At 41.0% G+C, this 11,894-nt stretch overlaps 1 protein-coding gene across 2 annotated transcripts in view; it reads right to left on the reverse strand.

Annotated features, from left to right (window-relative positions):
- slc4a3 (solute carrier family 4 member 3) overlaps positions 1-3,425 on the reverse strand; it is a 36,162-nt gene extending 32,737 nt beyond the window's left edge. The window contains exons 1-3 of one of the 2 annotated variants that reach the window (XM_038720066.1): positions 3,251-3,425; positions 814-1,064; positions 438-619 (exon numbers count right to left, since the gene is read on the reverse strand). In XM_038720066.1, the coding sequence (XP_038575994.1) occupies positions 438-619; positions 814-1,064; positions 3,251-3,284 (467 nt within the window). In that variant the 5' untranslated portion in view covers positions 3,285-3,425. Of the gene's footprint in view, positions 1-437; positions 620-813; positions 1,065-3,250 lie in introns of those variants that run through there. The other variant, XM_038720067.1, reaches the window with a different exon arrangement.
- Between the last annotated feature and the right edge of the window lie 8,469 nt (positions 3,426-11,894).

Genomic DNA, 11,894 nt, shown 5'->3' on the forward strand with positions numbered 1-11,894 from the left:
GTCTCGGACTGGACCACATTGGTACTCCGTTTCGGACATTGAGGACTCTGGATTTTATTTCAAGACCAGCCAATATCAATAAATTGCTTTTGCATTGTCTGATTTATTTGTTAACATCATAACTTTGATTGGATGTAAAACATATTTCTTTAAATGCAACCAATAACTGGTTAACCAATTGGTCTTGACTTGGTCTCGGTTTGGGCGGTCATGACTACAACACTACCTGTAGAATAGTACCGTACCTGTAAACTTTGGGATTTTCAGATATTCAGAATCACATTCAAACATTTTCACACACAAAATTTATTCGATACAAGTCCTCCCTTTTAACTGAATCAATGTCCTAGTAGTACCTACATGTACTACTACTTGTATAGAAACCCGTGTAAGTCTGCAGTACAAACAGAACAAGCTGAGATGTTGTAATAGCCGACCTGCTGCAAGCGGCTTCCTCTCCATCCTCGTTCTGTCCCAAAACAGCAATTTCCCCATTACGAGTCTCCCCCTTTGTCAGAATGGATGTGGCTTTCGTTGACAATTGATGTTGTTCGTTTTCCATGTGAAAGGTAGTAAGTGGAAGGGGTTCCTCCAAGTCCTCTTGGCTCCCCAAACTAAACTGAGAGGAAGAGGAAAATCAGTAAGAATAGAGGAATATGCTAATACCTGGCTATTCTGTGGTAATAGCACTCCTGCACCAGTTCAGTTGCACATGTTCACGACTTGGCCGTCTCAGGATCAGCCTGCATAAACTGTATGAATTTAGCCACCTTTACACGGTAGATGTCCCATGTCTTCTCCGTCTTATTTTACCTGTGGCTGGACATCAAGTAGCTCTGTGGGTGTGGCAGCCACCCCCTGTCCGTCGGTCTCAGACTCCGCTTCTTCCTCGTCTACCTCGTGGATGGTCGGTGTAACATTGGAGGGGGCCAGAGACGTCTTTTTTTTCTTCCGTTTCTTTTTGCGCCTTCTGTCCGTGCTGTGCACCCTCTTGCGTAAACGCTGGGGCACGGGCAGGTGGGTGGATAAGGGGTGGTGTGTATGGTGAAATGTGTGTCTGTGATCTGCGGTTCCAACAAAAAAAGAAAAAATCAATAGTACATCATTGTGTCAAATGTTGACATTATGTCTACTGACTGTGTAGATCGTATCATGCAGTGTGTCATGATTTGTCCATTAACTGTCTCTCAGGTTTAGCAACACAAAGTACGAGTCAAGTGTGTAATTGATATTTATGTGGATTTGATGTGAAGCTAAGCTCACAGTGCAAATGGTAAGTCACAAGCTCTCCTCATCATGGGAGGTTGTAATACTGAAACACATTTCAGCCTGTCCTGAATACGCCTGGACCTATTACATATTGATTTAACACAGAATAATTCCAACCAAGACTAACAATAACCTTGAAATCAGTTGTATAGCTACAGCACCATATATAAATACTTAGTCTACAACACACACTGCCTTTCAGGAACAAGTACTGTTTTTTAAGCCACAGGCTTTTAAATTCATTTAATAAAACATGCAAAGAAAAAAAATTGGTCTATTCTCAGAAGAGATGCCCTCTATCCCTTTTAAACACTTCGAAGACACAACGCAAACAAAAGCTTTAGATTTTAATTAGTCTGCAATAATGGAGAAATGCACTGTTTAATAAACATCAAAAGAAAGCAGCTCTAGCTAATCTTAGCCACTATTATCTCCTGCCAGAGTATGTGGTATCTATCTGCTAATCTCTCTAATACTAATCCATGATAAACTCACATATAAGGAATCTGGTGCCCTGCTCGAAATCTCTTTACATAATACAGGTCACACTATGATGTACAAGATCAAGATCAGACGTGTATTTATGCACACATGAACACATGTATATAATTGTATTACGATATGACAAAAATAATTAATATGGATGTTATTGGAACAAGACTTCAGGCATGCTAGTGAGGCTCAGTGAGGCTGCACTTAGGCACTTTATACTAACGGCAGCATGCTAAAATGGTCACAAATACAACGCTAGCATGCTGATCTTTCGCAGGAATGATGTTTACCATGTTCACCATCTCGGCTAGGTGTGTACGCATGCTAACATAAGCTAATCAGTAACGTTTTATGTTGACCAACGCTGTGCCAAGCTAAAATGTTTGGCACTGTCGCTCCACTGAACTGATATCAACCCTCCATCAAACTGCCGGTAAGACAGCGAACAAGCCGACCCCCAAATGTCAAAGTAACGGAGCTTTACTGGAATTAGTGTAATGTCAACACTGTATTTCAAATTGTCATCCCTTACACTACTCATTACTGAAAGAAAAGCAGAGGTGGGACCAAGTTCTTGTTTTACATGTCACAAGTCTCAAGTCTTAGCACTCAAGTCCCAAGTCGAGCCCCAAGTCCAGATCGATCAAGTCAAGCAAGTCCCAGTCAAGTCACAAGTCAAGACCGACAAGTCTTAAAATTTGAGTTTTGAGTCCTAAACAAGTCTTAATGCGCTCTTCACCAAATTTAAAACCCTGTCATATTTTTAACAAGAGTTAAAAATGAAAAAAGCAGTACTGAATGAAGGGTTACCCTGCACAGAAAAAAGGCAGAGGTGCAGTTTCATAATTTCATGAATTAAAATTTAAATTTTCATGTAATGATGCCCAAATATCTTCATCACAATTATTTTGGTCAATATTGAGATCACAGTTATTCAACAGGATTATTGACTTTAGGAAACATCATTGATTGAAATTTAATACCTCGTTTTTAAAAACTATTATATATGCATCAACCCGAAAAGCCGTCGTAATTGAGATTAAAATTGAATTATCACAGCGCTATGCTGATGCGCTGCGCAGTTTTTTTCTATAGCCTATCATAATTCATATTTGGGGAGGGAGGGTGTCAAATCAGCTCGAGTCAAAAGGCTCAAGTCCAAGTGAAGTCACGAGTCACTGCCGTTAAAGTCAATGTCGAGTCGCAAGTCTTCTTTGATTTTGTCAAGTCTAACGTCATCGTTTTTGTAACTCGAGTCTGACTCGAGTCCAAGTCATGCGACACGAGTCCACACCACTGAAAAAAGTAATCTGTCAAATGGAATAAACTAATGGCAACGAATGCATTCTTACTCTGAGTAGACAGCTTTCTGATAAAAATGTGGATCAATGCACTGGATTACAGAACAGTTTGAAGTGAAACTTCTTGTGTGATTGAAGGTATAATGTGTGCTTTTTACTTGTCAGCTGTACATAGTAGCTTTGCTTACATTCAAAGTCTTTCTCAGTGTAGTGTCGGCCCATCCTGTCTCCACTGGTGGAAGCAGAGTCACTGATGATGTCTCCGAAGCGCTCCACAGACAGCACTTTGTCCCAGTTCTCCTCCTCCTCCTCTTCTTCTTCTTGTTCCTCCGCTGAGCCCTCCTCATCTTCCTCCTCCACCTTCAGCTGAAGAAGGATGGAGAGAAAGGGGGCATTTTCACTTGAAAACAGTTGAAATCGCAAGAGAGAAAGAGTCAACAAGGTGAGAGCAGTAAAAGAGAAGAATTGCAAAAAGTAAAAGTGCATCAGAGGAAGCATAAAATGGAGATATCTTCATATGCGGGCTCTTCTGTCACAATCAGCAAGCAATAGCTGTGAATTTCAGACATTTCAGTTAAGTACGAATCATTCTCACTGTGTTTTAATTAAGAGCATATTTCCATGCCCATATTTCCATTTCCATTGCTCTGATTTTGAAGCTTGATGATTACACGAATTGTGCTACTATATTAGCCCAGTGGGTAATGCAATCAGACATTCTTGTGGCTAGCCCAAAACCCAGCTTGGCTCTGATGTCAGAGGTTAACAGCCACACATGCAGCAGATTCAAGCTAAATGAAAGTAAAATCCTAATCCAGGATGAACACGGAACAAACTAGAAGAGTCTCCACCAGGTGTCTCTGGGGACATGATGTGGGTGGGGATCAGGGAGTGAGGGCAGGCTGTGTGTCCAGTGTGCATGCATGAAAGTAACAGATTGAAGGGAAGAAATTTTCTTATATTCTTATTTAGATGTACGTAATGTTTTAAGTAAAGTGTTTTTGTACAGCACAGTCTCAGCTTTTCTCACTATTGTAACCGAGCGTCCTGGGTTCAAATGACTTCTCCAGTTTGTTAACATCAACTCTTCGGTTTAAACTTAATAAAGAAAACAATAAATAGCAAGAAAACGCCTGAATTTGAACATTCTTATTTATTAAGAATATTTTGTTGTAACACACCCCACAAAATAAAAAGCTCTCCCTACCTCCCTCTTCCCTCCCAAACAAAGAAGATTTGAACTCTCACTTGTCCCTCCCTCACAGTCAACATGGTGGTGGCAAAGACAACAGCAACAACAACAACAACAGGGATTTATTCACCTACTATGGCCTAACTTTAGACAATCATAACATGTCTGGTATGGAATTATTCTGGTTCAAGATGAGACCAAACTTTTCTATGGAGCTTTTAGTTTTTGTGACCACCAAAGACCAAAATGCACCCTGCAGCAGACTAGGTAAACTTTGTTTTTTGCCTAGCCTACTGCCAGAAATGCCTATTGCTACGTCGTAACGCATAATGTAAAATGGCGACTATTCCTGAAAAGAGCAAAGTCTAAGCTTTACGATAAGCTCAGTCAATAAAAAAGGTTTTTCGAAAAGTGTGAATCAACGCAACCACGAGAGGTCCTTGAGGATACAGTCATAAATGTGCAGAGAAAATATTAGGCTGATATGGTCCAGTAATATGCAAGACTAGCTGCAGATAGATACACACACACACACACACGACCAAAGGCATGATCGCCGGTAATTAATGTGATTAATGTTCCTCGACCGATTCTACAGTACATCTATGTTATTGTGAAACTGTCTCAACACACCACATGCAAGTATTTAAAATTGTGGACTGTGAATTGCAAAATAAATCTACCGCCAACAAAGCTTTTCATTGTGTCTGTGCAAATTTCAACCCACCACAGATGGCCCCACACCCTGTTTTCACTTTGTATTTCTCAAGGAGAAACCTTAAAAATGTATTTAAAATTAAAAATTTTAAAAAGAAAAGAAGAAGAAGAAAATAGGCAGATAGTGTCAGTTCATCCTTCACATCATGTATGGAGGACATCAAATCAATACAACAATCAAAGTGCTAAGCAGCAAAGAACTAATGCATCAGACATCCCCTGGAGACAGTGGAGGCTGAAGGGAGTGTCCTGCCACAGCCCTTTGGTGCCTCTGATAGGTCAAATCACTGGGACGGCTGCTTCCCCTGACTCAGATTGGTGCTGGCATGGTAAGCGCTCTGGCTACTGCTCTGTGGTCTCATATTTCTCTGTGCCAAGGCTCCATTACTCCCTAATTACCAGCGGGATGAAGGGACAGGATACGTTTAATGATCTGAGCTACCTATCTACACTATGCCGAGGCAGTCAGATGGGATACATAAAAGGACTATTTTTGATTGAGTGAGCAGTGAAAGCCTTGTTTTCACTGGCCATTTTGTTCATTATTTAAGGTGTTCTAAATTTTAATTTCAACATCTCTAACGCCCCCCCTCCTTTGCTTGCTCTGGTGAGCGCTGTTGATCAGTGGAAGACCCTGGATTTTATTTATAGATCTAATGTAATCCTCCCAGATGAGGCAGACGTTACAGTAAAGTGGCATCTTCTAAACCTGGTTTTGCTTTGTGCAAGCTCCAATGGTGCAAATAACTCAAAAACTCTTTCATGTCAGCTTTGAAGTCAGCTGGGGTTGAGGGACACAGGAGGAGGGCGACCCCAGCCCAGGTGCTAGAGGCACTATGTGAACAGGTTGCTATGTTATTGCTCTGCTAGCTGCCCTCATGCCCAGCCCGCTCTCATCCCACATGGTACACTTCAGCATCCGTATGAGACTCCCTGGGCTCTAAAGTAACTCCAATGTCACCCATCCGTGTCAGGTGACGTAGCATACACAAGCAAAAGTTACACAACGTTACATATGTGACATTATGACATGGATAAAGGCGGCAGCTAAATGACTAATTATTATTATTTCAACCCAAACCATGATCATTTCCTAAACCTAACCAAGTAGTTTTGGTGTCAGAACTTACTACGTATTAGCCCTCTTTCACTTGTTCCCTGCCAGAGTGTCTACTGTCTTCAGCCTAGCTAACCAGCAGGCCTTTGTTTCCTGCATTTTGGATTCACACCTGCAAGGTTCCTCTGAAACGTGACAGTGTTAAACAAGTGGTTGGTCTACAGTAACTTTTTTCAGGAGCATAGCTACAGCTGAAAACATGGAGGTCCTCTAAAACCCTTCTATAGTTAAGACTGCATCGATAGCCGTGTTTCCATCAACGTTTTTAATGCGCATTTTAAAGCATCGCATTAGACTATGTTGAGTGAACGGCAAAATTCGGGAAAAAAAATCGTTAATTTCGCAAAACGTTTTCAGGCTCGCTTGAGGTGGTTTTTGCCTTTGTCGAAAAAGAGTAAATGGAAGAGAAACACTTTTAACCGAATAAGTCTGATCAGCTGTTTCTGCTGTCGGCGTCTTTGTTGTGCAGAGTTCTGCGTGCCTGCAGAGAATTTCATGCACCTCGTGGCTGGTAACGCTCATTTGTGCTGAGGAAAGAGGTGGATGCGAATCTGGGCAGGTAGCCTTCATCATCTGTTCTGCCGAATTATGCATTCACCTCTTAAAGGTCCTTTTCAGATACTTTGCTCTGCACACTGATCAAATGGGGTTATCACCGCATATTTTTGCTGAATCTCAGTGAATGCTACTTCTACTGAGTGTAATAAAATATTAACGACTCTAAACGTTCATAATATACACTTCGAATAATTTTTTACCATGACGAAACCCACAAAGGATATTATAGCGTTTTAATGCATATCTCATCATTCTCAGCAGGCATGCAAAACTCAGCATAACACCGGATATTCCCATAACGTGCGGAGACATGGCTGGTAGCAGTTTGCCTGCTTGAAACACATTTCTGAGGACCTCTCTCCATTTCTAAGATCATTGGCCATCATTGGCCATCAGGTTCATGTGACTGGTTTTGTTTCTGGTTTGGAACCAATACGTCTTGTTTATTACAGCCATGTGTAACGTCAACTACTGATGTAACTACGCTCGCCGTAGCCTGGTTTATTCGCTCCAAACCAGCTGATGGAAACGCACATATTTTGCAGTTTATTTTTATTTTTTGCGCCATTTCAGAAGTCCGCTTAAAATACGCATGACAATTAGATGGAAACATGGCCATTGTCACCAGTTTAAAACCTAGTCACTACTTTGAGCTACTATATCCAATGTTTTCTGCATATTGATTCGTAACAGTATCAATACCACTTACTTTTTTTAACACGAAGCCATGGGCTATCAATGCATCTTGTTTTTGGCGTGCTGTAATAATTACTTGATTAAGCAATGAAGAAAAAAAAAGAAAGTTTAAATTTTTTTAAAAATCAATGAATTTTACCCTTTTTAATAGTAAACTGAATGCCTTTGTGCTTTGGACTATTGGTTGGACAAAACAAGGCACTGGATGGACATTTTCTGACATTTTATAACCCAAATAATTAAACAATGAAGTGAGAAAAATCTTACAAATAATCAGCAGTCAACAGCGTGGCTCCTTTGACATGTTGTATAAACCCACTGGAGCACAAAGGATTTATATAATCCATTTTCAGTCACCTATGTTGCCAACGTGGAGATGGAAATCTCCTAATATTAGTATTGTTTTAATGAATCCTGGATAAGAGCTCTCATCTCATCTCAGTCAGTGTTTGCACTGTGGGTTACCGTCTGCAGTATATCAAACACGTATATTTGCTGCATGACAAATCAACTATTCTGTTGCTGGTTTGGCCACTTCTAATATATTATGAGGAGGGGAGGCTTCAGTTATAACAGCCTGATCATCTGAACCAAACTGCGGTTCAGTTAAAAACATGCTGTCCAACCTCATCTCATGAACTGCCAAACTTCTACTGCACCATTAATATTTTATATTTAATGGAATGCCGAGCCAGAGAGATGCATTAAAATATTTATCAGCTGCTGACTAATCTGGAGGAGGGTGCGTGTGTCTTTTATGCGTTTGCCTTGTTTGTCAGGATGAAATGCCCTCGCATTGATGATCAGGAAAACCCTCTGGAGTTAGAGCATATTTAGGTTAGAGCTCAACGTGGCTTTGGATTACTGTTTTTAGTTGTCTATAATTATTATTACGGTTGGGGATTGTAATTAGGCTCGAGTTTAAAGTAACCATCAATATAAACAATTTGATTAATGTTAGAGTAGTACTGCTTACTGAAACTTGTTATATGAAAACAAACACCAAACAAACCTAATTCCATCCATCGTCAAACGCTTATCCTACGTACAGGGTTGCGGTGGCTGGAGCCAATCCGGCCGAGATCATGCAACTCCAACACAAAAGGCCGGGACAACCGGGGTTCAAACTCACGACCTCTTGGTGGAGGTGACAGTGCTAACCACTGCATCACGCGCCACCCTGAAGTGCCAATGCCATGCAAAGCTGCCATATGGGACTCACAGAACACTATATGGCTGAAATCCAGTATAATCAGTAGGGTTGGGTATTGTTTAAAATTTTACGATACCAGTACCAAAACCAGCACCCTTAAAGTCATACAGATACCAGTAGAGTACTTTATTCGATAACTTGCATGAAATGCTACCTGTTGAAGCCACAGTATGATTTTTAGCCTATTAATATTTTTATTATGGACAAGCAAGGTTATCTATTTTATTTTTTCTTGTTTCAAATAACTGTTGCATAAAAGTATTGGGGAACTGTATCGCTCTCATCCTAATTAGGTCGTCCTAAGGGTCGAGTTTTTTTATATTTGAATGAGAGAGGAGGAGAAATAGTTTAGTGACCAATAAGTTGTGGAAAACAAATTTGAGGTAATTTTTAATTTGGTGAAAGTAAAAAACGGAAAATTATTCTGTTAACTTTTGATCAATAAACTGAATTGAAAGATCTCTGCAAGTGTTTTTTCCTTTAGCGGTGAAACCTCCAAAAACGACAGTCACAGGTATAAACGAGTAAGGAGTTTGTTTAAACAAGTCACTAAACAAAACTCACAGCAGTAAAGAGAGGCTGCACGTCCAGCCCATCAAACCGACTACACCTGAAGCAGCTGATCGATCAGTGACAAGTGATGTGAACAGCAAATAAAAAAGTGTTACATGATCACAGAAGATGGAACCAACAGAAAGCCGAGCTTGTGGTGAGAAACTGGCAACAGTGACGAACACGCTGAGACGCAGCCGAAGGTGAGCGGCTGTTAAATCAGCATGGACTGAGTACTTTTTTATACAGTTTATGGTGCAGACACATAAGGAAAAATAAAAGCCGTGCTCTTCTTTCGGTGTGTTGCTTGCGTGTTGGCTGCAAGCAAAACCATACAAAAAGTAACTTTTGCCATAATCGGGTTACAAAAAGTATCGATTGAAGCACCGGTTTGACTGGAGACGTTTCGATTCTACTGGACACTGGGCTGTTTCGGTCGGTACCATAAAAGGTAGTAGAGATACCCATCTTTAGTGACAAGTCACCTTTATGATGATAAAGTTTTGTAATCCTTCTATGTTGCACTACATTTTTAAGTAGGCTATATATTCAGCTGTAAACTGACGGGGACAAAATGCTGGAGGCAATAATTGAAGATGAAAATCAACATAAGACACAGTTTACTCAGGGACCCAGTAACTTATTTTGATCACTTGCCGTGGAAATGTTTTCTCGGTTCAAAGTGACTGATATCTATTTTACATAAATAGTTGTGCTCATTTTGCATTTACTGAAATACGGTCGAAACACATTAAGGCTATATGCAGCTAATTTTAAAAACTCCTTTTAAACTACATTTGTCCAATTTTGATAAAAACAGTGATCGCTGCAGAAATGTAGCCCACAGTAAATGTTTCAGTGCAAATGTTCCAACCTGGCAGCTGCCAGTGTTATAAAGGACAAAGTAGCCTATAGCTTTTTACCTCGAGTTTTACGGGTTATATAACTTGTGTCCTGCTAACAGATTGATCAAACATGTGATGTTAAAGATCTTGCTGTGGTAGTGCAGTATCTCCTCTTCATCTCGTGTGTTTTCACACGTTTTTCCCTTGCCGGTGTTTCCTGTCAGTTGTCTGTGGTTTGTCTGGGCGTGGCTGCACTCTCTGGCTCCTGCTGCCAATCTCCACCTGTGCACCTGATCCTCATTCCACTGATTAAGCTCCTGCAGTGTATCACCAATCATTCTTCCCCAGATGGTCATTAATCACGTGTGGTATTTGTGCAACGGCCACTAAAAACTCTTTGTTTCGCCTTTGTGCATGCTTTGGTCTTTGTGTGTTTTCCCTGTGCCTAGGCTCACTACCCCCCTGGAGACTCTGCTTGACACCACACGCAGCTCACTCAAACGGGAAGATTGCCCAATCCCCTGCCAGCCACTCTGCTCTGTCAAATCCTTTGTCAGCACGTTCTATTAAGTAATTGGTACTCCTTTGAGTCTGTTTTGGAGTCCAGTATCTCAGCATTATGACAGTTTGGGTAACAAACTAATGTCTAACCAGGATTTTTGATGTTTCTAAAAACATGAATGTTTGTTGAAGTAAACCTAACAAGCAGCTTCCAGCATAAGTTGCTGTAGTCTCTGAAAGCAGAAAACCCAGACCGTGTCCAATGTAACCTTTTTCCCGCACTGGCCCTCAGGGCCAGTAGATCAGGGTTTTACTGGTCCCTTGCATATTTTTACTGGACCGGGGAAGAAACAGTGTTAACTTATTTATCCTTTATACATGTAATGATTCATTCAAACAACGATTCATTTACTTTCTTCTTGTAATTGTAAATGCTTGTATAGCGCCTTCTAGTCTTTGACCACTCAAAGCGCTTTTACACTACATCTGCATTCACCATTCACACACATTCATACACTGGTGGAACAGCTGCAATTCGGAGTTCAGTATCTTGCCCAAGGACACTTCGACTACAGCCTGGGGGAGCCAGGATTGAACCGCTGACCATTACGATTAACGGCCAACCCTCTACCTCCTCAGCCGCCCATAACTTCTGCGTGGCTCATGCAGGTGCAGCAACATGACCCCAGAGCGCGACAACAGCAGCTACACATGTTAAAGCATTATTTGATTCTAGTCAGCTAAATGAACGGCCAAAATTTCATTTACTGATAATGAAAATATGCCCAAAATTGGCCGACAATTTATCGGATCGATAATGAAGTGCATCCCTAATAAATTTTGATGTTAATGCTTTTTGCCCAGCTCTGTCGCACAACAACTCCAGATACCAACATCTGTGAACATTGTCAGGAATTAAAGTGTCATTGTCGTTTCTAATGCTCGCTATAATCATTTTTTTTTAACAATTGGATTAAGTAAGTGTGTAAAGGCGTCGAAAAGAGTCGATTGTAGTGCTGACAGATGTATAATTCTCACCAGAGTTAGCAGTTACCCTCAGTTCCACAGAGGTTTACAGCACTTTCAGCTACTGTTTTTGACAGCCTGCACATTCAGGCTACGTTCAGAATGCAGGACACTGTCACCCAAATCCAATACAGATGGGATCTTTTTAAATGCAACCTCAGTCTGGACACTCAGGTGAATGAATGAAATCGGGAGTCTCCCGTGAGCTAACCGGAGCTAACCTTGTTTACTTCTGTAGCCTACAACTCGCTGCGTGTGAAGTTGTGTTATTCTTCTGCGCTTCACTTCAGCCGCGGATAGTGGACACTGGTGTCTGGCATGGGCCCATTTAAGCAATATTGTGAACTGTCAAATAAAAAAAATGGATTGAGCATCAAGGCCTGCAGTCTGAACGTAGACTCTCATAGCTTTGCTA

Source organism: Micropterus salmoides, unplaced genomic scaffold (genome assembly GCF_014851395.1).
Source record: "Micropterus salmoides isolate LMB-PRFRI ecotype aquatic unplaced genomic scaffold, ASM1485139v1 Ms_hic_scaffold_15, whole genome shotgun sequence".
Taxonomy (NCBI): Eukaryota; Metazoa; Chordata; class Actinopteri; order Centrarchiformes; family Centrarchidae; genus Micropterus; species Micropterus salmoides.